This window comes from Oncorhynchus kisutch, unplaced genomic scaffold (assembly GCF_002021735.2).
Source record: "Oncorhynchus kisutch isolate 150728-3 unplaced genomic scaffold, Okis_V2 scaffold4004, whole genome shotgun sequence".
Lineage (NCBI taxonomy): Eukaryota > Metazoa > Chordata > Actinopteri > Salmoniformes > Salmonidae > Oncorhynchus > Oncorhynchus kisutch.
The window spans coordinates 120,039-147,362 of record NW_022265949.1 but is presented as its reverse complement, the minus strand read 5'-3'; the positions used below and the strand labels follow the sequence as shown (position 1 = coordinate 147,362).

The window sequence follows — 27,324 nt, the reverse complement described above, 5'->3', positions numbered from 1 at the left end:
TTCTGGGTTTGTTCTGTTCAGGTCTTCTTGGTTCTGGGTTTGTTGTGTTCAGGTCTTCTTGTTTCTGGGTTTGTTCTGTTCAGGTCTTCTTGTTTCTGGGTTTGTTCTGTTCAGGTCTTCTTGTTTCTGGGTTTGTTCTGTTCAGGTCTTCCTGGTTCTGGGTTTGTTCTGTTCAGGTCTTCTTGTTTCTGGGTTTGTTGTGTTCAGGTCTTCTTGGTTCTGGGTTTGTTCTGTTCAGGTCTTCTTGTTTCTGGGTTTGTTCTGTTCAGGTCTTCCTGGTTCTGGGTTTGTTGTGTTCAGGTCTTCTTGTTTCTGGGTTTGTTCTGTTCAGGTCTTCCTGGTTCTGGGTTTGTTATGTTCAGGTCTTCTTGTTTCTGGGTTTGTTCTGTTCAGGTCTTCTTGTTTCTGGGTTTGTTCTGTTCAGGTCTTCTTGGTTCTGGGTTTGTTGTGTTCAGGTCTTCTTGGTTCTGGGTTTGTTCTGTTCAGGTCTTCTTGGTTCTGGGTTTGTTGTGTTCAGGTCTTCTTGTTTCTGGGTTTGTTCTGTTCATGTCTTCTTGGTTCTGGGTTTGTTCTGTTCAGGTCTTCTTGTTTCTGGGTTTGTTCTGTTCAGGTCTTCTTGGTTCTGGGTTTGTTGTGTTCATGTCTTCTTGGTTCTGGGTTTGTTCTGTTCAGGTCTTCTTGGTTCTGGGTTTGTTGTGTTCATGTCTTCTTGGTTCTGGGTTTGTTGTGTTCATGTCTTCTTGGTTCTGGGTTTGTTGTGTTCAGGTCTTCCTGGTTCTGGGTTTGTTCTGTTCAGGTCTTCTTGGTTCTGGGTTTGTTGTGTTCAGGTCTTCCTGGTTCTGGGTTTGTTGTGTTCATGTCTTCTTGTTTCTGGGTTTGTTGTGTTCAGTTCTTCCTGGTTCTGGGTTTGTGGTTCTGGGCCTTTGTGTTCATGTCTTCTTGGTTCTGGGTTTGTTGTGTTCAGGTCTTCTTGGTTCTGGGTTTGTTGACTGTACTGTAGATCTCAGAGGCATCCACCTCAGCTGCTTGTGCTGCTGCTGGTCTGAGGAGAGAGAAACAGAAATGAAACAAAGGAACCCTATACCCTTTATAGTGCACTACGTTTGATCAGGGCCTATAGGGCTCGGTCAAAAGTAGTGCACTAAATAGGGAATAGAGTGCCATTTGGAACTCATCACTCCCTCATTATAGTCATGTCATGGTAATTGTCTTGAGATGTCCATTGTTGGGTTGGTAGATTAAGGAAATGACATCACTAGTAGTCACTAGGGGTCAACTGTTTTGCGTATTGATGACATCTCCTACAATAAGCAGCAGCATATGAATGACCTTAATGCAGAATATGGTCACAGGGGGGCAGCAGTGAGGCGGTTACATTTCACAGCAGCTTATTGCAGATCCTCGTCCTGTTTCTGTTGTTGAGGCATGAATTACCTTAATGCAGAATATGCATTATTGATGACATCATCATTGTCTACTCCTCCAATGAGCACATGGCCGTACCTACATATGAGGACACCGGATGTTTGTTTTGAAAATAATAATAGCCTAATACATATACTCTACACAATAAAGAAAATTAATTATGAATCAATTTAAATTAAGAAATGAACATCTAAATATTGCTCCCAGTGTTGTTCAAAGCTTATTTTCTTGATCTGACTAATCGCTCCTGCCTCTTTGTGAACGAGAGGAATCATTAACTGTGGTTCGTTGGTTATGTTTGCCTGCTTCCCCTGGATCTTCCTCCCTGATTTGCTTTTCAGCAGCACATTCACCATTCTCTCAAACGGCTAATTCCCCTTCTCGCTGAACAGGCCGAGGGCGACTTGAAACTAAATACCCCAACTAGCAGATAGCTCTGCTGACAATCTGATGGCGAGATGCCGAACAAAAGGCATTTTCTTTTGTCTATCTCTCAACTCCGGTCGCTTCTACAGACATCCACCAAACAAAAACATCACTCTCGGAGAATGAGTGCACAAACTGGTAAGTAGACCCTCATAGACATGTCAGTTAGGTCGGGGGCATAGCTGCCAGCTGACATTTCTATTGCAGTAACATTGAAGGGGTCTGGTTAATATTACTTACACGGAACCCAAACCAGCTTTGCGCTATCGTGCATACATTTATTTTGCCCCCCCACACCAAACGTGATCACGACACGCAGGTTAAAATATCAAAACAAACTCTGAACAAATGACATTAATTTGGGGACAGGTCGAAAAGCATTAAAAATGGATGGCAATTTAGCTAGTTAGCTTGCACTTGCTAGCTAAATTGTCCTATTTAGCTAGCTTGCTGTTGCTAGCTAATTTGTCCTGGGATATAAACATTGTGTTGTTATTTTACCTGAAATGCACAAGGTCATTTACTCCGACAATTAATCCACACATAAACGGCCAACTGAATCGTTTCTAGTCATCTCTCCTCCTTCCAGGGTTTTTCATCTTTGAACTTAAATGGTGATTGCATCTAAACTTTCATAGTATTACCATGACGACCGGCAAAACAGTTAGTCTTTCAATCACCCACGTGGGTATAACCAATGAGATGGCATGTGGGTACCTGCTTCTATAAACCAATGAGGAGATGTGAGAGGCAGGACTTTCAGCGCGTTCTGCGTCAGAAATAGAAAGGACTTCTATTTTAGCCCTTGGCATGGCAGACGCTCCTTGGCTAATGGGAGCAGTGTGGGTGCTATAATTTAATAACATGGATTTCTAAATGTATTTTGTGACGCTCGCACACACGACGTGTCCGGTCTAGTCAGCATGTTAGCCAGCTAGAAGGATGAAGTAAGACGCTTTCGTTAAAAGGAGCCAACCTCAGCAGGAGCAAACCATAAGTCCTTTACAGAGAATAGGCTACTGAGAGAGACAGTGATGTGGGGCTCAGTGGAGAGGCTGAGGCAGGCTGCAATGCAGGTAGAAGTAGAGGAGACCAAGAGAGAGAGGAAGCAAGCAGAGAGAGAGGTTTTTACAGTGGTTCCCAAACTTGGGGTCGGGGCCCCATGTGGGGTCCCTTGAGAAAATCTGTACTAATCAAATCAACCAAACATGTTTCAATATGAACACCTCCACAGGGATCTTCCCTATAGTTCTACATTATAATACTATCAACATGCAAACAATACAGTGCTTGAAATGTCATATGTCTTTGTTTCTTCTCTGATTAGTGTGTCAGTGTGAATCATTTACCATATTTCCTCCCTTTCAGGTGTATAACATTACAACTGAATAGCTAATAGGTTATGTGTTTGTAGATGGACTGAGGTGAATTAATCTACAGCAGCCAAGGTGATAATGGACTGAGGTGAGAAAACCATCAGCAGCCAAGGTGATAATGGACTGAGGTGAGAAAACCATCAGCAGCCAAGGTGATAATGGACTGAGGTGAAATAACCCTCAGCTGCCAAGGTGATAACGGACTGAGGTGAAATAACCCTCAGCAGCCAAGGTGATAATGGACTGAGGTGAAATAACCCTCAGCAGCCAAGGTGATAATGGACAGGTGAAATAACCCTCAGCAGCCAAGGTGATAATGGACTGAGGTGAAATAACCCTCAGCAGCCAAGGTGATAACGGCTGGGGTCATTTTTGCTTGTTTTTTTCTGTTTTCCAAATACCATTTAAAAGTGTTTTAGTTGTGTAGAAATGCAGTAAATGAGATTCAACTTTCCACACCCCACCCCTCCCCCCCATCCAGATTTGGTTGTAAACAAGCAAACTTCTCCTTTAATGCTGTGTGTTCCCAATGTTCTAGTATTGACTCTGTTGCTGTAATGGCAGAATATGCTCACTGGGTGGCAGAACTGGGGAGGTTGAATTTCACAGCAGCGTATTGGACATCTTGGTCCTGTTTCTGTGGTTGATGCAGCTGGACGGTGGAGTACAGAGGCACTTCCTGGTTTTTGGAGCGAGAGAAGTGGACGCTGGAGTAGTGAACATCATCCTGGTCGTATGTGGACTCTGTCTGTGCTGCAGTAGGGGTCATGTCCATGTTTGAGATGTTGTCATACACTGGACTAGAGTCTCCCTGATGGAAAGAAAGAACAGACAACATGAGGAGTGGAAAGTTCCACAAAGAATACACAGTCATCACAGTCACCTTCTGATTCCAACAGACTCACCTGTCCATCATCTGCTGTGTCTCTTGTGTTGGAGGTGGATGTGGAGTTCTTCTTCCTGTTTTGAACAAGAATGAATGTATGAAGATATCAATCAATCAATTAATAAATTAAGTTACTTTTATTTATTTTTATTTAACTAGGCAAGTCAGTTAAGAACAAATTCAAATGTACAATGACTAAAGTGAAATTATATAAAAATATATGCAATATCACTCACCTGAACCACATGAGTCCAGAGAGACAGAGGATGAGAACCAGAACAACCACTATGATTCCTACAGCTGCAGTCAGAACTGAGGTTTGTTTCCCTATAATAAAATATGGATGACATGAGTACATGGCATGTTCTTATAATCTAAAATCTAACACATTATAGAATATCAACACATTACGTGTTAATACTTTGGGATCTTATAAAACTTGTGACATCATAAGCCGAAACATAATTATAAACCAAAGTGTAATCAGTCAAAACACAATGATTAAGATCAGCTTGAAACCTGTCAATTTGTATTGAAGTATTGAAGATGTAACTTTACCTGCTACAATGATCATCAGAGTTGTAGAGTTCATAGATCCTCTTCCATTCTGGGCCTCACAGTAATATTCTCCTCTGTCCTCAGAGATGATGTTAGTGATGCTGTAACTCTGTCCTGATGCTTTTGGCGAGGTTACGTTCTTCTTGTACCAGGTGTATTTGTCCACAGGTGGGTTGGCATCACTGCTGCAGGTCAGAGTCACTGAACCGCCCTCCACTATTTCACCAGAGGGACTGACTGACACTGAGGTGTTCCTTGGGCCATCTGGTGTTGAAGATGACAGAACAAATAAGAACTCATATACCATGTAAGTAAGCAAGAGATGATGTAAATTAGTATAGATTAGTATATTACACTGACATGAAGAACCATGTATTAGAGAGATGATGTAAATTAGTAGAGATTAGTATATTACACTGACATGTAGAACCATGTATTACAGAGATGATGTAAATTAGTATAGATTAGTATATTACACTGACATGTAGAACCATGTATTGCAGAGATGATATCAATGACTTTCACTGTAGATATATCAACACCCCATGTACTCACATCTGACAGTGAGAGTCTCTTCTTGAGAGAGGATTCTCTCAAAGCCTTCTACAGCACAGGAGTAGTTCCCTGCATCCTCACTGCTGACTGGGTCTAGGATCAGGCTGTTATAACTGGTGATTGGGTTGGTCAGACTTTGTCCGTTCTTGTACCAGATGTAGGTGGGGTTGAGACCGACTGTACATTGGGTTCTACATCTCAGTGTGACGCTCTCCTCCTCTGACACAGACGTAGGATCCATCTCCAACAGGATATCTAAGAGGAAACATCAGTCATATTTGACTCCAGACAGGCTTGTCATGTGATTAGACTTGTCCTATTACAGTAACAACTGTAGGTGAAGTATTACCTGTGACAGTCAACATCACACCAGGAAGACCAGAAAATCTCCCCTTATTTGTTGTTATTAATCTGAATTTGTATTCAGCCGAGTCCTTCTCTGTCAGGTCTGTTATTGTCATGGTGTGGTGGTTCCTATTGTACTCCACACGACCTGCAGACTCTGGATATGACCTGACATCTACAGGGTGTTTCTGTGTAAACCAGAATGAACCTTGTTCTATATAACAAGTGGGATGAGTGTAAGAGCAGGATATGTTCACTGAAGACCCCTTCAAGACACAGATTCTCCTCTTGGTGTAAGTCACCCACCAGTGGTTGTGACCCTGAACACCTGAAACATAAAGAGGCTCTCTGTTAATAGTTTTAACTTTTCATGTCTTGTTTCTTTTGGTGCAAAGTAAAGAAGTAAACTGTTCATTTCAAGTCATTTCAGTATGAATCACAACCATTTGAGCTGTTGGTATTGCTAGAGTGAAACACTGTGTTTGAATCAACACTTTTTCCCCACTTACACACTGCAGGAGAGGGGAGATCCTCATGGCCTTTTACAGCACAGGAGAAACTATCGTCATAGTTACTGGAGACTGGGTCTCTGTACTGGGGGGAGGTGCTCTCATCTAGATGTTGTCTGTTCTTGTACCAGATGTAGGTGGGGTTGTCAGTCAGAGTACAGGTGGTGCTACAGGTCAGTGTGTTGTCATATATCCTCTCCACCTTTAGATCTGAAGGGAGAGGTTATGAAACAATAATGGAGGAAGTCTGTCAGTCACCACCATTTCACTGGTCTCATAGAACATGTAATAAATAACTTGACTTGTACTGTAATATTTATACAGTACCTGTGAGACTGAGAGTGAATCCATATGAATATTTCCATCCTGAATACTGGTTTGTTTTATATCTGAAGTGATATGTTGCTATGTCACTCTGTCTCAGGTCTGTGATTCTCAGGATGCAGTCCTTCTCTGTAGTTCCACGGTAGTCCACACGACCATCAAACTTAGGGTCCCATCTCAGATCAAAAGGCTTATCATTCAACCGTGTGTTATACCAGACTATCTCTGTGACTTGGGTCACACTGGGAACAGGACAGCGCATGTCCACTGATGACCCCTTTAAGGCACAGACACTCTTCACAGTATTTTGTCCCAGAACACCTGAAACACAGTGTCACAGGATTCAACCTTGAGAGAACTTCATTTGTGACGTCAAGACTATAAAAAAACAGACATTACAATATTACATCCAAATGCATGTAAACATGTGCAGGATACTGTAGGACCCATCTACTCAAATGTACATTCCCTTATATCATCCTAGTATTCATTTCAATATACATCATGGAAGTAAAAAGCATTCCAGTCAATTCAGAAAGTTAACCAAATTACAATTCCACATTTTCTAAATGTTCCTAATTGAAAAGATTTGAAAATAATTGGAATTGGCATTTCAGTCTACTTCCTGAATTGAGATGGAATTGACCCCAACCCTGCTGGTGGTTGACAACCTTCTTATTCTGCTACTGCTGCTGATGTGCAGAAGTGTGAATGGAAACCACAGAAAAGCATCACTCAGTGAGGAGTGAAATATGACTAGTTAAAGGGAAGTGGAGACACCTAACAGAAAACACCAGAATAACATTATGATTATTTTCCTTTTAGAAATGTCTGTAGATTGATAAACAGGGAAACTAGAACATTATGAATGAGACCATACCTGCTACAGACCAGAGAAAGACCACCAACACACTACCTGCTGTTCTCAAGGCCATTGTTGCATCTCCCACCCTGCAGTCTTAGAAACATAAACAACAACTCTATAGCTGGTGAATAACTCCACCTGATACATTGAAGTATAAACTGTAAATGGAGTACAGGGCCTCATTACTGAAAATGAACCAGGCTCATATTGTGTTGTGTTGTATTGTGCTATATGGTTGTCTATGTGAATACTGTCTGTCTGTAAGTCTATTGCACTATGTATGTAATGTGTGTGATGTGTTGCATGTCTGTCTACGTCTATCTACTTAAACTGGCATGATGCAAAAATAAATTCCTAATATATACAATTGTCATCATCATCATTATAAACAACAACAATAACTTATTCAACATCAACAGTATTACTGTAAACACACATTTCTATATTGATTATTCTGAAGCTGTTTTATTCTCAGAACCCCAAATATGGGAGGATAAATGTTCAATCCTCTACGGTCTATCAAGCTGTACAGCAGCCTAAAGAATGACCACCAGGTTCAATGATAACTACTATCCTCAAGCTGTGAGGCTAAACAGCGACTGACACACACACACACACACACACACACACACAAATACAGACACTATCTGTAGTAAAGGCCCATAAGGCCCATGGAGTCTGTATCAAAGTCTAGAGAGCTGGTTGTTATGGATGTAGAAAAGTTAAAACACACATCCTACACAGTATAGATGTCAACCCTACTCCCTATCAGTCTGGTCCTAAAGGGCCCTCAGATAAATCCACTGTGTAATTCACACCCATGGGGGCGGACACGTACACACACACTGCAGTGTTTAAATATTGGTTTGAATGTCTTTTTTTACCCTGGTTAATTATCTCATCTCTATGTAGATCAACACTCCTACACTGACACACTTTATGAATACTGACCCTGATGTAACAACCAGAACACAGCTCAAAACATAACAACAAGTACAATTATACATTACCCTCAAGTATATGACTTATGACTAAAAACAAATAACCCAAAACTATATTTCAAGACATTGTCAAGAGTACTTACAGAGTGAAGTGAAGGGGAGAGTCTTGTACAGTGAGTCAACTGACTGATAGTGTGTGGCAACTGCTAGTAAGTGTCAGTTCTGTGGTTGATACATATTTAAAGTAGATGACACAGTCCTTTCTTCCTCTTTAAGACATTAACATGCATGACGACCAGAACATCATGTCAGAGAAGGGAGGTTACTGTATTAAAATGGGTCCTACATTTCTATAATGGACAAAATGTCACCCATTTCCGCTTTTATATAAATACAGAACCATGTTAACAATATGTTGACTATTCTATATGGAATGTTTATAATATATTAGAATGTGTTGCCTTGACCCTCTGAGTTCTACATGGAACAGGTCAAAGTTCCATTTACATTTGGTCAGTTCCATGATGTCATTCATTCTATTCTACAAACCCATTCGATTTACTCTCCTCATTATCTGCATCAAAGTGGTACTGAAGGTTCCAGTGTTCTAGACTAGAGCTCCTCCTACTGGCATCTCAACATTACTGCACCATCCCAATAATAATGACCTTAATATTGTTTGGCTAATAACAACATTCCAAACTGACAATACATTGGATAGAATGGTGAAACACAACACTGACTACTTGACAAAGTCACATTTAATCACACAAACACTTATGTCTGCAGTATTACAACACACCACTATCGTATTATGTTACACTGTAGACCCTTGTGTACAGTACTGGTAGTAGCATTAGTTAGCAGAGACATCACTATCATCATCACCATAGTCTGCTGTATTGTAGCCTGTTATCTATGTTGACTGCTGCTGTCCATATACTGTATATTCTAATGTAGCCTGATATCCATATACAGTGCCTTGCGAAAGTATTCGGCCCCCTTGAACTTTGCGACCTTTTGCCACATTTCAGGCTTCAAACATAAAGATATAAACTGTATTTTTTTGTGAAGAATCAACAACAAGTGGGACACAATCATGAAGTGGAATGACATTTATTGGATATTTCAAACTTTTTTAACAAATCAAAAACTGAAAAATGGGGCGTGCAAAATTGTTCAGCCCCTTTACTTTCAGTGCAGCAAACTCTCTCCAGAAGTTCAGTGAGGATCTCTGAATGATCCAATGTTGACCTAAATGACTAATGATGATAAATACAATCCACCTGTGTTTAATCAAGTCTCAGTATAAATGCACCTGCACTGTGATAGTCTCAGAGGTCCGTTAAAAGCGCAAAAGTGTACTTACAGAGTGAAGTGAAGGGAAGAGGTCTTGAACAGTTAGTCAACTTACTGTCACTGCGTGGAAACAAGAAGTAGTCTACTGTAAGTGTTAGTAGAAGCAGACATAGCCTAAGTGTGAGTTCTGTGGTTGACACATTTTAAAGTAGCCTAGTCAGGGCATTAACATGCAGCAACAACATGTCACATAAGGGATGTTACTGTATCTAAATAGAAAATGGTCTAAAGTCAGAATACTGTAGTTGCATTTCTTTATATGAGGAGTGGACCTACATGTTTTACAAGAGACAACATGTGACCCATTCCCATCACTCCTCATCAGCTGGTACTGAAGGTTCCAGAACAGATGAAAGGGGAGTATCTTTGGTTCCAGTGTTCTAGACTAGAGCTCTCCCTACTGACATCTCAACATTACTGCAGCCTCCAGGCTTCATATGTCCCTACTAGTCTGATGAAAATATACAAAATAGAAGGTAAAAATAACATTTGAAAATGTAAAATGTATAGAGAATTAACCAGGAGCGCACATAAAAATACTGTGATATTGGGACTTATGTTGAACTGACATTTGAATTGAGCGAACAAGTGAGCTCAGCTAGCTTGTTAGCTACATGAAGATTTTTCCTAAATAAACTAGCATTTCTCTGCATCACACAGCTACTCTGAATGGACTGAAATGTGAACAATATGATGCGCTGCCGCTGAATTACAGCAAAACCCCATAGTTAACTAGTGACCTAGTTAGTGAGCCTACTTTTAGCTATCAACAACAGTGAGCTGTCATTATGCCAAGGCCAAGGCAAGCTGCTCTGAATGTCCACTGTGTGCTTGTGTGAAAGAGATGTCATCAGCTCACTGATCTTCAGAACAACGGACCCAAAGTGAACCCTGACATCCATATAACTCAGTCTGTCTTTCTGTCTGGGATTATTGAGTCTTATTGTGTCTAAGTGATGCGTGTTTAGTTTTTTTTACATTGAATAATATTTCATGAAATTGTTTATTGCTGCTTCGTTATTGTTATTTTATTGTGATTTAGTTTTAGTTTTATTTACAATTTTTATAATAAAAAATGTTGAATATTACCTTACATAAAAAAATTGCATTGTTGCTTAATAACCATTTAATAACCATTTGACAGTAAGGTCTACCTGTTGTATTCGGCGCATGTTTCAAATACAATTTGATTTGTGTGTTTAGGCACTGGACTCCCTCTGACACTGGGATTCTGAATATCTAGAAGTCTGAGCCGTCAGTGGACGGGGACGGGAGGGTTATTCTACTAGTTGACATATGGAATTGTTTTAAGGTGGTCATACCATGGATCATTTAGCTATTTGATTTTGAATTACAGTACCCCTTTAGGTAAAAAAGGAGAAGAACTAATGTTTGTGAGAGCAGGCAGGTGACTGCAATATAGTCTGCCTGGAACATGCCCCATATTCAACTGTAATTCAATTCAAAAATAAAATGTATTTATCCCCTGTAGGGGCAATTACTAGGCACCCTATGGCATCAGGCTGGCACTGAGACTCACAATGACATCACAATGGGTCACATGTCCAGTCACATGACCATACATACACAGTAAAACACATGATAACAACAGATGTCATCCCCCTTAGTGTCTACAACATGGTCATCATAGAGGCGGTTCACTGGGCAAAGATCCCTTCAACTTCTAATGATGATTTCATTTCCATGTTTCACAGTTCAGGCCGAGGGAGATTTACATTTACAGTAGAGAACATAGAATTAGAATGTAGAACTTTGATACTCTCTATCTCCCCACACCTACAGTACAGAACATAGAGAGTATCAGAGTTCTACATTCTAATTCTATCTCCCCTCACCTACAGTACAGAACATAGAGAGTATCAGAGTTCTACATTCTAATTATATCTCCCCTCACCTACAGTACAGAATGTAGAAGGAGGAGAGGAAGGGATGGAGGTGACCACAGTCAAAATACAAGGAATGTAGGAACAGGGTGCTATATGAGACAGCCTATAGAACCTATAACTGTAGAAATGTATACTGTCGAATAACCAGAAATAAACATACTCACCCACTGGAGTCCTGAGGAGAGGAGAGGTCAATCACTGGAGTCATTAGGGGAGGAGAGGTCCATCACTGGAATCCTGAGGGGAGGAGAGGTCCATCACTGGAGTCCTGAGGGGAGGAGAGGTCCATCACTGGAGTCCTGAGGGGAGGTGAGGTCCACCACTGGAGTCATAAGGGGAGGAGAGGTCAATCATTGGAATCCAGAGGGGAGGAGAGGTCCACCACTGGAAATCTGATGGGAGGAGAGGTCCACCACTGGAATCATGAGGGGAGGAGAGGACCACCACTGGAATCCTGAGGGGAGGAGAGGTCCACCACTGGAATCCTGAGGGGAGGAGAGGTCCATCACTAGAGTCCTGAGGGGAGGAGAGATCCACCACTGGAATCCTGAGGGGAGGAGAGGTCCACCTCTGGAGTCCTGAGGGGAGGAGAGGTCCACCTCTGGAGTCCTGAGGGGAGGAGAGGTCCACCTCTGGAGTCCTGGGGGGAGGAGAGGTCCACCTCTGGAGTCCTGAGGGGAGGAGAGGTCCACCACTGGAGTCCTGAGGGGAGGAGAGGTCCACCACTGGAGTCATGAGGGGAGGAGAGGTCCTCCATCAGGAAACATTGTAGCTAAACCTCACAGTAAATCAATGTTAGATGTACAGCATGTATTTCTTTATTGTTGAAGTGTCTTGATTAAATCAGAAATCAAACTCCTGTAATAGTGGCTATGCTCCTTGTGGTGGGGTCTGGTAGTGCAGTCTGTGTATACTATGCCCCTGTGGTGGGGTCTGGTAGTGCAGTATGTATATACTATGCCCCTGTGGTGGGGTCTGGTAGTGCAGTCTGTATGTACTATGCCTCTGTGGTGGGGTCTGGTTGTGCAGTCTGTGTATACTATGCCTCTGTGGTGGGGTCTGGTTGTGCAGTCTGTATATACTATGCCCCTGTGGTGGGGTCTGGTAGTGCAGTCTGTATGTACTATGCCCTTTGCGGCGGGGTCTGGTAGTGCAGTCTGTATATACTATGCCCCTTGTGGTGGGGTCTGGTAGTGCAGTATGTATATACTATGCCTCTGTGGTGGGGTCTGGTTGTGCAGTCTGTATATACTATGCCCCTGTGGTGGGGTCTGGTAGTGCAGTCTGTATGTACTATGCCCTTTGCGGCGGGGTCTGGTAGTGCAGTCTGTATATACTATGCCCCTTGTGGTGGGGTCTGGTAGTGCAGTCTGTATATACTATGCCCCTTGTGGTGGGGTCTGGTAGTGCAGGCTGTATATACTATGCCCCTGTGGTGGGGTCTGGTACTTCAGCCTGTATATACTATGCCCCTTGTGGTGGGGTCTGGTAGTGCAGTCTGTATATACTATGCCCCTGTGGTGGGGTTTGGTAGTGCAGTCTGTATATACTATGCCCCCTGTGGTGGGGTCTGGTAGTGCAGTCTGTATATACTATGCCCCTGTGGTGGGGTCTGGTAGTGCAGTCTGTATATACTATGCCCCCTGTGGTGGGGTCTGGTAGTGCAGTCTGTATATACTATGCCCCTGTGGTGGGGTCTGGTAGTGCAGTCTGTATATACTATGCCCCTGTGGTGGGGTCTGGTAGTGCAGTCTGTATATACTATGCCCCCTGTGGTGGGGTCTGGTAGTGCAGTCTGTATATACTATGCCCCCTGTGGTGGGGTCTGGTAGTGCAGTCTGTATATACTATGCCCCCTGTGGTGGGGTCTGGTAGTGCAGTCTGTTTATACTATGCCCCTGTGGTGGGGTCTGGTAGTGCAGTCTGTATATACTATGCCCCTTGTGGTGGGGTCTGGTATTGCAGTCTGTATATACTATGCCCCTGTGGTGGGGTCTGGTATTGCAGTCTGTATATACTAGGCCCCTGTGGTGGGGTCTGTAGTGCAGCCTGTCTATACTAGGCCCTTGTGGTGGGTCTGGTACTGCAGTCTGTATATACTATGCCCCTGTGGTGGGGTCTGGTAGTGCAGGCTGTATATACTATGGCCCTTGTGGTGGGGTCTGGTACTTCAGCCTGTATATACTATGCCCCTTGTGGTGGGGTCTGGTAGTGCAGGCTGTATATACTATGCCCCTTGTGGTGGGGTCTGGTAGTGCAGTCTGTATATACTATGCCCCTGTGGTGGGGTTTGGTAGTGCAGTCTGTATATACTATGCCCCCTGTGGTGGGGTCTGGTAGTGCAGTCTGTATATACTATGCCCCTGTGGTGGGGTCTGGTAGTGCAGTCTGTATATACTATGCCCCCTGTGGGGGTCTGGTAGTGCAGTCTGTATATACTATGCCCCTGTGGTGGGGTCTGGTAGTGCAGTCTGTATATACTATGCCCCTGTGGTGGGGTCTGGTAGTGCAGTCTGTATATACTATGCCCCCTGTGGTGGGGTCTGGTAGTGCAGTCTGTATATACTATGCCCCCTGTGGTGGGGTCTGGTAGTGCAGTCTGTATATACTATGCCCCCTGTGGTGGGGTCTGGTAGTGCAGTCTGTTTATACTATGCCCCTGTGGTGGGGTCTGGTAGTGCAGTCTGTATATACTATGCCCCTTGTGGTGGGGTGCAGTCTGTATATACTATGCCCCTGTGGTGGGGTCTGGTAGTGCAGTCTGTATATACTAGGCCCCTGTGGTGGGGTCTGGTAGTGCAGCCTGTCTATACTATGCCCCTGTGGTGGGGTCTGGTACTGCAGTCTGTATATACTATGCCCCTTGTGGTGGGGTCTGGTATTGCAGTCTGTATATACTATGGCGGGGAGACAGAGAGACAGACACATGTTTTTAATATACAATTTTAATATAGAATTATAATTAATATAACATGTAAAAAACTGCAAATGCTTAAATGTATGTAATGTACTGATTACATTTTTTTTTATGAAAGAAAACAATATAGGATTACGTAATATAAAACATACAAATAAGTAATAATGTCTGACAGCAATACAAAGTAAATCATTAAACACATCAGGAGAAACTTGGCCCAAAAGCTACAAAAATGATAGAAAGCTGTTATCAATATTATCCTCATTAGTTACTGAGGAAAGTAGTACTATTGATGTTATAAAACATCTGTATATGGCAAAACCCCATAGGAACAGATCAGAAATGTCATCTTAAACTACAGATAGGAAACAGATTGGGACACAAGAAAAAATATGGAAATGGGAAAATCCCATTGAAAAAAAGCAGCAGCATAACCCATCCCATTTATCATCATAATAAGAACATTACAAATATATTCCACCATTTACTCAAAGCTAAAGTTCATGGTCTGGAAAACCATCTAGATATGGTTGCAAGAGAATAGAGGTGTGAGGCCTGGCTTTGGATTGGAACCGTAGCTCTTTAGTCCAGCTTCTGTGGTGAATCTCTTCAGTCCAGCTTCTGTGGTGAATCTCTTCAGTCTAGGATCTGTGGTGGTTCTCTTCAGTCCAGCTTCTGTGGTGATTCTCTTCCGTCTAGATTCAGTGGTGATTCTCTTCAGTCTAGGATCTGTGGTGATTCTCTTCAGTCTAGGATCTGTGGTGGTTCTCTTCAGTCCAGCTTCTGTGGTGGTTCTCTTCAGTCCAGCTTCTGTGGTGGTTCTCTTCATTCCAGGTTCTGTGGTGGTTCTCTTCAGTCCAGGTTCTGTGGTGGTTCTATTCAGTCCAGGCTCTGTGGTGGTTCACTATCTCTCTGAGGGGATGTGTCACTGGGTGAGTCTCTCACATTCTGAACAAACACACACTTTATACACCACTTCATAAAATGACACACACACACACACACACACACACACACACACACACACACACACACACACACACACACACACACACACACACACACACACACACACACACACACACACACACACACACACACACACACACACACACACACACACACACACACACACACCTACTGCCTGGATGTCACTCTGGTGACCTGGTATTCTTCTTCAGAGATGTGCACTTGTTACTGTTAGGGTCAGAATGGACACTCTGTATAGAGAAAGAGAGAGTGAGTGAAGTGAGTGAGTGAGGAGGGAGGGAAATGCATGAGCACTTTGAGACACCTCTATCATTTTCTCTAAACAAACACATAATAAGAGACTTACTGCCAGAGAGTCGTAGTCAGGGGACATGGTCCTCATGTTCAGACCTGTGTAAGTGTCACTGTTACAGTCAGGATGGACACTCTGTAGAGAGAGAGAGAGAACATGCTAACAGCAAAAATAGTGTGAAAGAGACTGTCGTGATACAGTAGATTAATGTCACCAGGTGTGAAGGTGGAGGTGTAACTGATATAATCACCTGTGTGTCTGTTGTGGCATCACTTTCTCCTGTGTATCTCCTGTAAAGAGGAACAGAGTGAGTTATGCTCTCTACTGACCTCTAGTGGAGGTTAATATACATTTCATATTTAACCCTGGCTAGAAAATCCTCACCTCTTCAGAGTGCAGTAGATGGTGAGGAGCAGAGCTCCAGCAGTCAGGACAGCCCCCACCCCCATTACAGGAACCCAGGGAAACACTGCTGCAGGATTTACTGGGTTTAAGTGTCAAGAGGTTAGAACACATATCTGCTTGAATTTATTATGGATCCCCTTTAGGTCCAGCAAAATTAAGCCAGTTCTACAATTTTAAAACATTACAATACACTCACAATAGATTTCACAACACATTAAGTGTGTGACCTCAGGCCCCTACTCTACTACCACAGATATACAATACACAATCCATGTGTACATGTGTTTATATTTCATACCTGTCAAATCTGTCATCTCACAGAGCACCAGAAATAGACAAAACATGACATACTTACACATGACATTAAATATGGACAGGGATGGAAGTCTCTGTCCCTTTAATGTTGCTAGCTTCACAGTAGTATTCTCCTCTGTCCTCAGAGCTGATGTTAGTGATGCTGTAACTCTGTCCTGATGCTTTTGGTGAGGTTACGTTCTTCTTGTACCAGGTATATTTGTCCACAGGTGGGTTGGCATCACTGCTGCAGGTCAGAGTCACTGAACTGCCCTCCACTATGTCACCAGAGGGACTGACTGATACTGAGGTGACCTTTGGTCCATCTGATGTTAAAGACAGTGGATTTAAAAAGATAACTAATTAGGTCAGTTAAAAATGTGATATACATTTTCCACAATTGTAGTTTTCCACACAATTATTTTTAGATTCACCTTCCTACTGAAGATGATCAATTCAAGTATAGTTAACTAAAGGTTTAAACCCCATGTACTCACATCTGACAGTGAGAGTCTCTTCAGCAGAGGGGAGATCCTCATGTCCTTCTACAGCACAGGAGTATCTGCCTGTATCCTCACTGCTGACTGAGAATAGGATATAGACAGGAGAGGAGGTGTTGCTGTTTGGTATAGGCTGTCTATTCTTATACCAACTGTAGGCTGTGTTGGAGACCAGTGTACATTTGGTTCTACATCTCAGTGTGACATTCTCCCTCTCTGACACAGATGTAGGATCCATCTCCAACACAACATCTAGAGTAAAAGGAACCACATCATTCTTCTCCTCCTATATATGTCCTCTTATGTGAAATACTACACTTGGTATTTTTCCATCCGATACCACTACTGTGTCTGTATGACTTCCCTGAATAAGGTCATTACACTAATAGATGTGAGATGAGTGACAGATTACCTGAGACAGTCAGGGAGACAGGTGAGCCAGCAACCATTTCTCCAGATGTTATTAATCTGAACCTGTACCCAGCAGAGTCACTCAATCTCAGGTCTGTGATTCTCAGGGTACAGTCACTCTCCTTATCCCCAAGGTACTCTATATGACCCTCATACCCTGGCACTGAGCTCAGATCTTCAGGATCCCTACCAGACCATTTAGTAAACCAGAAAGCTTTTTTGATCTCATGGTAACTAGGATATGTATAAGAGCAGGATATGTCCACTGTTGTCCCCTTCAAGGCACAGATACTCTGATGGGTGTAAGTCACACTCCAACACTTCTGACCTGAAATACAAGAAGACAATAGAACACCTTATATAAATCTTTCATTACAATATCTACCGATATACACTGACGTTGTTTATGAAGTAGAAAATCTAAGTTTAACAGTTTACATTCGTGACAACCATAATTTGAATAATGATCCATATTAATTGATTCATTGGCATAAGTCTCACAACCTGAAACAAACATGTATGAGATGTTTATTTTTAAAAACACACTCACACACTGCAGGAGAGAAGATATTCTCATAGCCTTTTACAGCACAGGAGTAGCTGTCTGCATCACTAAAGGAGTCGGAGTCCAGTCTGGAAGTGTCCTCCTTTACTTTGTGTCCGTTCTTGTACCAGATGTAGGTGGGGTTGTCAGTCAGAGTACAGGTGGTGATACAGGTCAGTGTCCTCTTCCCTGCCTCTGTGGCAGGAGTCACCTTCACCTGCAGGTCTGAATACAGAGTCAATGACAATAACATCATTAAACCAAAAGTGTATTATGGATACAAAAATGTATAATTAAACATCTAATAGAAATGTATGTATAAACATGATCCAGTGTTACCTGTGACAGTCAGAGTTGTTCCAGGGAAACTGTGTCCCCATCTTGATGTCTGTGTGTTGAATATGAACTTGTACTCAGCAGAGTCCTCCTCTCTCAGATCTGTGATTCTCAGATCTGTGATTCTCAGGGTGGAGCGACCTCTCTCCTTCTCTCCAACATACTCCACACGACCTGCATACCCTGGGTCTGTGGTTAGGTCCTCAGGCATCAACTTATCCCTCCACCTAGATTTCTGTTTAGAACTAAACCAGAGTGATGATGTGACAGTATCATAACCACTGCCATAAGTACAAGATATGTCCACTGTTGACCCTTTCAAGGCACAGATTGTCCTCTTGGTGTAAGTCACTATGTTGCAGTCCTGACCCTGGACACCTGAAATATAATTGAATCACATGAGTACATTATACAGTATTTTCAGTTATTTTCAGAAATGAATCAAATTCTGTATACATGCTGTATGAGATTCCATATTAGATTCACGCTCACACACTGCAGGAGAGTGGAGTCCTCATGGCCTTTTACAGCACAGGAGTAACTGTTCTTCATAGTTACTGGAGACTGGGGGTCTTTTACTGGGGGAGGTGCTCTCATCCAAATGTGGTCCGTTCTTGTACCAGATGTAGGGTGGGGTTGTCAGTCAGAGTACAGGTGGTGCTACAGGTCAGTGTCTTATCCTGATGTCCACCAGTCACCTTCACCTTAAGACCTGACTCTAATACAAGATTGGAAGAAATCCTATGTTATACAGACCTACATACATACACACCACAACAATTGTCCTGAACTAAATGAAATTCAACAGTTTAACTGTATTGAATGTAACTGTACCTGTGACAGACAGAGTGACTCCAGGTTCCCAGTATATAGAATGTAACTGTACCTGTGACAGACAGAGTGACTCCAGGTTCGCCAGTATATAGAATGTAACTGTACCTGTGACAGACAGAGTGACTCCAGGTTCGCCAGTAGTAATAGAATGTAACTGTACCTGTGACAGACAGAGTGAACTCCAGGTTCGCCAGTATATAGAATGTAACTGTACCTGTGACCAGACAGAGTGACTCCAGGTCGCCAGTATATAGAATGTAACTGTACCTGTGACAGACAGAGTGACTCCAGGTTCGCCAGTATATCTCCATTTCCCAGTCTGATCTGTAAATCGGAATTTGTACGTAGCTGAGTCACTCTCTCTCAGGTCTGTGATTGTCAGGGTGTGTCCATTCTCTTTATCCTTACGGTACGTCACACGACCTTTGTAGTCTGGGTCATCACTCAGACTTACAGGACCAACAGCATCATATTTGTTGAACCAGAAGGTTGTTCTGACTGTACCACTGGGATATGTGTAAGAGCAGGACGGCTCTACTGATGACCCCTTCAAGACACAGATACTCTGAGTGGTGTAAGTCACACTCCAGCCATCCTGACCCAGTACCCACTGAACACAGTCACACAACACAATGGTGTCAGAATTAAGACAAGGCCAATTGGCTCACACTGAATGTAGGGGTTGTTCACACGTTGTTGCTGTAGTTGCTTGAGTGTGAATGGAAACTGTAGAAAGCATCACTCAAGTGAGGTGTGAAAGATAACTATTTAAAGTGAAGTGGAGACGCCTAACAGAACACATCAGAATAACATTATGTATTCTTATCTTTTAGAAATGTCTGTAGATTGTTAAACAGAAGCAACTAAAGATAGAATGAGACCATACCTGTACAGACCAGAGAAAGACCATACCTGCTACAGACCAGAGAAAGACCACCAACACACTTCCTGCTGTTCTCAAGGACATTGTTGCATCTCTCCCACCCTGCAGTCTCGAAACATAACAACAACAACTCACTCTATAGCTGTGAGTAATGTGTGTGATGTGTTGAATCTGTCTATTTAAGATTTAACATCTATTTAAGATGACTTGATGCATGATGCAAAGTCTATTTCCTAATGGATACAATAAAGTCATCATCATCATCATCAACAACATATTGAACAGATCTGTATTACTGTACACATATTTCTACATTGATCGTTCTGAAGCTTTTTCGTCTCAGAACCCCAAATATAGGAGGATAAATGTTCCATCCTTTACGGTCCGTCAAGCTGTACAGCAGCCTAAAGACTGACCACCAGGTTGAATGATAGCTGCTATCACCAAGCTGTACAGTAGCCTAAAGACTGATCACCAGGTTGAATGATAGCTGCTATCACCAAGCTGTACAGCAGCCTAAAGACTGACCACCAGGTTGAATGATAGCTGCTATCACCAAGCTGTACAGCAGCCTAAAGACTGACCACCAGGTTGAATGATAGCTGCTATCACCAAGCTGTACAGCAGCCTAAAGACTGATCACCAGGTTTAGCTGCTATCACCAAGCTGTACAGCAGCCTAAAGACTGACCACCAGGTTGAATGATAGCTGCTATCACCAAGCTGTACAGCAGCCTAAAGACTGATCACCAGGTTGAATGATAGCTGCTATCACCAAGCTGTGAGGATAAACAGCAAGTGACACACACACACACTTTTTTAAGGGGGTAGCTCAGCTTCAATATTGCAGATAGATTGTGGCTTCCATCAATGTAATTGTCTGAATCATTTCCAATTCCCTATTTATCATTTTTGTAAATATATACAATATATATCAACGATAAATATATATATATATATACATAATAATATATATAACATGCTATATATATAAAGTATATATCANTCTCTCACATTCTGAACAAACACACACTTTATACACCACTTCATAAAATGACACACACACACACACACACACACACACACACACCACACACACACACACACACACACACCACACACACACACACACACACACACACACACACACACACACACCACACACACACACACACACACACACACACACACACACCTACTGCCTGGATGTCACTCTGGTGACCTGGTATTCTTCTTCAGAGATGTGCACTTGTTACTGTTAGGGTCAGAATGGACACTCTGTATAGAGAAAGAGAGAGTGAGTGAGTGAGTGAGTGAGTGAGTGAGTGAGTGAGTGAGTGAGTGAGTGAGTGAGTGAGGGAGGGAGGGAAATGCATGAGCACTTTGAGACACCTCTATCATTTCTCTAAACAAACACATAATAAGAGACTTACTGCCAGAGAGTCGTAGTCAGGGGACATGGTCCTCATGTTCAGACCTGTGTAAGTGTCACTGTTACAGTCAGGATGGACACTCTGTAGAGAGAGAGAGAGAACATGCTAACAGCAAAAATAGTGTGAAAGAGACTGTCGTGATACAGTAGATTAATGTCACCAGGTGTGAAGGTGGAGGTGTAACTGATATAATCACCTGTGTGTCTGTTGTGGCATCACTTTCTCCTGTGTATCTCCTGTAAAGAGGAACAGAGTGAGTTATGCTCTCTACTGACCTCTAGTGGAGGTTAATATACATTTCATATTTAACCCTGGCTAGAAAATCCTCACCTCTTCAGAGTGCAGTAGATGGTGAGGAGCAGAGCTCCAGCAGTCAGGACAGCCCCCACCCCCATTACAGGAACCCAGGGAAACACTGCTGCAGGATTTACTGGGTTTAAGTGTCAAGAGGTTAGAACACATATCTGCTTGAATTTATTATGGATCCCCTTTAGGTCCAGCAAAATTAATCCAGTTCTACCATTTTAAAACATTACAATACACTCACAATAGATTTCACAACACATTAAGTGTGTGACCTCAGGCCCCTACTCTACTACCACAGATATACAATACACAATCCATGTGTACATGGGTTTATATTTCATACCTGTCAAATCTGTCATCTCACAGAGCACCAGAAATAGACAAAACATGACATACTTACACATGACATTAATATGGACAGGGATGGAAGTCTCTGTCCCTTTAATGTTGCTAGCTTCACAGTAGTATTCTCCTCTGTCCTCAGAGCTGATGTTAGTGATGCTGTAACTCTGTCCTGATGCTTTTGGTGAGGTTACGTTCTTCTTGTACCAGGTATATTTGTCCACAGGTGGGTTGGCATCACTGCTGCAGGTCAGAGTCACTGAACTGCCCTCCACTATTCCACCAGAAGGACTGACTGACACTGAGGTGTTCTTTGGTCCATCTGATGTAAAAGACAGTGGATTTAAAAATAAATACAATTTGATCAGGTAAAAAATATTACACAAATTGTCCACAAATGTACTTTTCCACACAATGACTTTTAGATCCATCCTCTTATTGAAGGACTGACTGACACTGAGGTGTTCTTTGGTCCATCTGATGTAAAAGACAGTGGATTTAAAAATAAATACAATTTGATCAGGTAAAAAATATTACACAAATTGTCCACAAATGTACTTTTCCACATAATGACTTTTAGATCCATCCTCTTATTGAAGATGATCAATTCAAGTATCATGTGGAGCCAATATCTGTCACTACAATGTTAATATACCAAATTAAAGGTTTAAACCCCATGTACTTACATGTGACAGTGAGAGTCTCTTCAGCAGAGGGGAGATCCTCGTGTCCTTCTACAGAACAGGAGTATCTGCCTGTATCCTCACTGCTGACTGAGAATAGGATATAGACAGGAGAGGAGGTGTTGTTGTTTGGTATAGGCTGTCCATTCTTATACCAACTGTAGACTGTGATGGGGTCCAGTGTACAGTTGGTTCTACATCTCAGTGTGACATTCTCCCTCTCTGACACAGATGTAGGATCCATCTCCAACACAACATCTAGAGTAAAAGGAACCACATCATTCTTCTCCTCCTATATATGTCCTCTTATGTGAAATACTACACTTGGTATTTTTCCATCCGATACCACTACTGTGTCTGTATGACTTCCCTGAATAAGGTCATTACACTAATAGATGTGAGATGAGTGACAGATTACCTGAGACAGTCAGGGAGACAGGTGAGCCAGCAACCATTTCTCCAGATGTTATTAATCTGAACCTGTACCCAGCAGAGTCACTCAATCTCAGGTCTGTGATTCTCAGGGTACAGTCACTCTCCTTATCCCCAAGGTACTCTATATGACCCTCATACCCTGGCACTGAGCTCAGATCTTCAGGATCCCTACCAGACCATTTAGTAAACCAGAAAGCTTTTTTGATCTCATGGTAACTAGGATATGTATAAGAGCAGGATATGTCCACTGTTGTCCCCTTCAAGGCACAGATACTCTGATGGGTGTAAGTCACACTCCAACACTTCTGACCTGAAATACAAGAAGACAATAGAACACCTTATATAAATCTTTCATTACAATATCTACCGGTATAAATTGATGTTTTAATAAAGTAGAAAAAACAGGCAAGTTTAACAGTGTACATTCCTGACAGCCATCATTTGTGAATAATGATAAATATTAATTGATTAATTGGCATAAGTCTCACAACCTGAAAAAAAAAGTATGATATTTTTTGTTTTTAAACACACTCACACTCTGCAGGAGAGAGGAGATCCTCATGGCCTTTAACAGCACAGGAGTAACTGTCTGCATCACTAAAGGAGTCTGAGTCCAGGCTGGAAGAGTCCTCCTTTACTTTGTGTCCGTTCTGGTACCAGATGTAGGTGGGGTTGTCAGTCAGAGTACAGGTGGTGATACAGGTCAGTGTCCTCTTCCCTGCCTCTGTGGCAGGAGTCACCTTCACCTGCAGGTCTGAATACAGAGTCAATGACAATAACATCATTAAGTATTAAGTATAAAATAAAAAGAAACCAACAGTGAATATACATCTATGAGTATGATCATTAGTTCAGTGTTACCTGTGACAGTCAGAGTTGTTCCAGGGAAACTGTGTCCCCATCTTGATGTCTGTGTGTTGAATATGAACTTGTACTCAGCAGAGTCCTCCTCTCTCAGATCTGTGATTCTCACCGTGGATTGACCTCTCTCCTTCTCTCCAACAAACTCCACACGACCTGCATACCCTGGGTCTGTAGTTAGGTCCTCAGGGATCAACTCATCCCTCCAGCTGTCACTCTGTTTTGGACTAAACCAGAGTGATGATGTGATATTATAAAGACTGAAATAAGTACAGGATATGTTCACTGATGACCCCTTCAAGGCACAGATTGTCCTCTTGGTGTAAGACACTCTGTTGCAGTCCTGACCCTGGACACCTAAAACATAATGGAGTCACATGAGTACATTATACAGTATTTTCAGTTATTTTCATAAAAGCCAAGACCTATCAAATTACACTTTGAGACCAAAAGGACGTAGTACAACATTTTGTAAAAATTCTGTAATAGATTCCATATTAGATTCACGCTCACACACTGCAGGAGAGTGGAGGTCCTCATGGCCTTTTACAGCACAGGAGTAACTGTCTTCATAGTTACTGGAGACTGGGTCTTTGTACTGGGGGGAGGTGCTCTCATCCAAATGTTGTCCGTTCTTGTACCAGATGTAGGTGGGGTTGTCAGTCAGAGTACAGGTGGTGCTACAGGTCAGTGTCTTATCCTGATGTCCACCAGTCACCTTCACCTGAAGACCTGACTCTAATACAAAGATGGAAGAAATCCTATGTTATACAGACCATCATACATACACACCACAACAATTGTCCTGAACTAAATGAAATTCAACAGTTTAACTGTATTGAATGTAACTGTACCTGTGACAGACAGAGTGACTCCAGGTTCGCCAGTATATAGAATGTAACTGTACCTGTGACAGACAGAGTGACTCCAGGTTCGCCAGTATATAGAATGTAACTGTACCTGTGACAGACAGAGTGACTCCAGGTTCGCCAGTATATAGAATGTAACTGTACCTGTGACAGACAGAGTGACTCCAGGTTCGCCAGTATATAGAATGTAACTGTACCTGTGACAGACAGAGTGACTCCAGGTTCGCCAGTATATAGAATGTAACTGTACCTGTGACAGACAGAGTGACTCCAGGTTCGCCAGTATATCTCCATTTCCCAGTCTGATCTGTAAATCTGAATTTGTACGTAGCTGAGTCACTCTCTCTCAGGTCTGTGATTGTCAGGGTGTGTTCATTCTCTTTATCCTTACGGTACGTCACACGTCCTTTGTAGTCTGGGTCATCACTCAGACTTACAGGACCCACAGCATTATACTTAGTGAACCAGAAGGTTGTTGTGACTGTATAACCACTGGGATATGTGTAAGAGCAGGTCAGCTCCACTGTTGACCCCTTCAAGACACAGATACTCTGAGTGGTGTATTTCACACTCCAGCCATCCTGACCCAGTACAACTGAAACACAGTCACACAACACAATGGTATCAGAATGAAGACAAGGTATATTGGCTCATACTGAAGGTAAGGTTTGTCCACACTTTGTTGCCATAGTTCCTGATTTGAGTGTGAATGGAAACCACAGATAAACATCACTCAGAGAGGTGTGAAAGATAACTATTTAAAGTGAAGTGGAGACACCTAACAAAGCACACCAGAATAACATTATGATTCTTATCCTTTTAGAAATGTCTGTAGATTGATAAACAGAGCAATTAAAAGATAAGAATGAGACCATACCTGCTACAGACCAGAGAAAGACCACCAACACACTTCCTGCTGTTCTCAAGGCCATTGTTGCATCTCCCACCCTGCAGTCTTAGAAACATAAACAACAACTCACTCTATAGCTGGTGATTAACTCCACCTGATACATGAACCAGGCTCATATTGTATTGTGTTATATTGTGCTATATGGTTGTCTATGTGAATACTGTTGGTCTGTAAGTTTATTTCACTATGTATGTAATATGTGTGATGTGTTGCATGTCTGAAACGTCCCTTTTTCAGGACCCTGTCTTTCAAAGATAATTTGTAAAAATCCAAATAACTTCACAGATCTTCATTGTAAAGGGTTTAAACACTGTTTCCCATGCTTGTTCAATGAAACATAAACAATTAATGAACATGCACCTGTGGAACGGTTGTTAAGACACCAACAGTTTATAGACTATATGCAATTAATGTCATAGTTATGAAAACTTAGGACACCAAAGAGGCCTTTCTACTGACTCTGAAATACACCAAAAGTGTTTGGCATGCTGCAAGGAGGCATGAGGACTGCAGATGTGGCCAGGGCAATAAATTGCAATGTCCGTACTGTGAGATGCCTAAGACAGCGCTACAGGGAGACAGGATGGACAGCTGATCGCCCTCGCAGTGGCAGACCACGTGTAACAACACCTGCACAGGATCGGTACAACCGAACATCACACCTGCAGGACAGGTAAAGGATGGCAACAACAACTGCCCGAGTTACACCAGGAACGCACAATCCCTCCATCAGTGCTCAGACTGTCCGCAATAGGCTGAGAGAGGCTGGACTGAGGGCTTGTTGGCCGGTTGTAATGCAGATTCTCATCAGACATCACCGGCAACAACGTCGCCTATGGGCACGTCGCTGGACCAGACAGGACTGGCAAAAAGTGCTCTCACTGACGAGTCGCGGTTTTGTCTCACCAGGGGTGATGGTTGGATTCACGTTTATTATCGAAGGAATGAGTGTTACAGTGTACTCTGGAGCAGGATCGATTTCGAGGTGGAGGGTCCATCATAGTCTGGGGCGATGTGTCATAGCATCATCGGACTGAGCTTGTTGTCACTGCAGGCAATCTCAACGCTGTGCGTTACAGGGAAGACATCCTCCTAACTCATGTGGTACCCTTCCTGCAGTCATGTCATCCTGACATGACCCTCCATCATTACAATGCCACTAGCAACACTGCTCATTCTGTGCGTGATTTCATGCAAGACAGGAATGTCAGTGTTCTGCCGTGGCCAGCGAAGAGCCCATTGAGCACATCTGGGACTTGTTGGATCGGAGGGTGAGGGCAATTCCTCCCAGAAATGTCTGGGAACTTGCAGGTGCCTTGGTGGAAGAGTGGAGTAACATCTCAAAGCAAGAACTGGCCAATCTGATGCAGTCCATGGGGAGGAGATGCACTGCAGTACTTATTGCAGCTGGTGGCCACACTAGTGGTGGCCATACTGACTGTTACTTTTTATTTTGACCCCCCCCTTTGTTCAGGGACACATTATTCAATTTCTGTTAGTCACATGTCTGTGGAAATTGTTCAGTTTATTTCTCAGTTGTTGAATATAGTTATGTTCATGCATATTGGAGCTCGAAGCCTGAGATGTTCACTGTACCCTGCAAT

The 27,324-nt window shown here is 42.6% G+C and overlaps 2 protein-coding genes and 1 long non-coding RNA gene across 10 annotated transcripts in view; 1 reads left to right on the top strand and 2 right to left on the bottom strand.

The window, feature by feature from the left end:
* LOC109885217 (sialoadhesin) overlaps positions 1-27,324 on the bottom strand; it is a 159,478-nt gene that overhangs the window by 69,489 nt on the left and 62,665 nt on the right. For 2 of the 8 annotated variants that reach the window (XM_031821637.1, XM_031821641.1), the window contains exons 3-8: positions 25,061-25,405; positions 24,455-24,679; positions 18,169-18,543; positions 17,836-18,054; positions 17,287-17,613; positions 16,872-17,126 (exon numbers count right to left, since the gene is read on the bottom strand). The exons of 1 other annotated variant lie outside the window; for it this stretch is intronic. In XM_031821637.1, coding sequence (XP_031677497.1) covers positions 16,872-17,126; positions 17,287-17,613; positions 17,836-18,054; positions 18,169-18,543; positions 24,455-24,679; positions 25,061-25,405 — 1,746 coding nt within the window. Of the gene's footprint in view, positions 1-16,871; positions 17,127-17,286; positions 17,614-17,835; positions 18,055-18,168; positions 18,544-21,044; positions 21,160-21,314; positions 21,396-21,510; positions 21,551-21,644; positions 21,745-22,020; positions 22,285-22,648; positions 22,904-23,063; positions 23,391-23,615; positions 23,835-23,941; positions 24,299-24,454; positions 24,680-25,060; positions 25,406-25,687; positions 26,209-27,324 lie in introns of those variants that run through there. 5 more of the 8 variants (XM_031821646.1, XM_031821644.1, XM_031821640.1 and 2 more) reach the window with 5 other exon arrangements.
* LOC116373014 (B-cell receptor CD22-like) lies at positions 811-9,229 on the bottom strand. Its single transcript, XM_031821649.1, has 10 exons — positions 7,285-9,229; positions 6,408-6,725; positions 6,081-6,290; positions 5,576-5,899; positions 5,227-5,481; positions 4,672-4,935; positions 4,350-4,440; positions 4,133-4,187; positions 3,803-4,038; positions 811-1,042 (listed from the first exon to the last, which is right to left on the bottom strand). The coding sequence occupies exons 1-10, from the start codon at positions 7,337-7,339 to the stop codon at positions 961-963; spliced, it is 1,890 nt and encodes a 629-aa protein (XP_031677509.1). The 5' UTR covers positions 7,340-9,229; the 3' UTR covers positions 811-960.
* On the top strand, positions 1,579-7,190 carry LOC116373016 (uncharacterized). The gene is made up of 3 exons (XR_004209475.1): positions 1,579-1,989; positions 3,266-4,978; positions 5,382-7,190. It is a non-coding gene; the product is annotated as an uncharacterized LOC116373016 (long non-coding RNA).

Excerpts from the sequence above, each read along its gene's own strand:
- LOC116373014 (XM_031821649.1), bottom strand. The coding sequence starts at position 7,339 with ATGGCCTTGAGAACAGCAGGTAGTGTGTTGGTGGTCTTTCTCTGGTCT. Across the intron at positions 6,726-7,284 it reads CTTTCTCTGGTCTGTAGCAG|GTGTTCTGGGACAAAATACT; the intron begins GTATGGTCTCAT and ends ACTGTGTTTCAG. Across the intron at positions 4,936-5,226 it reads AGAGACTCTCACTGTCAGAT|ATGGCCCAAGGAACACCTCA; the intron begins GTGAGTACATGG and ends CTTCAACACCAG.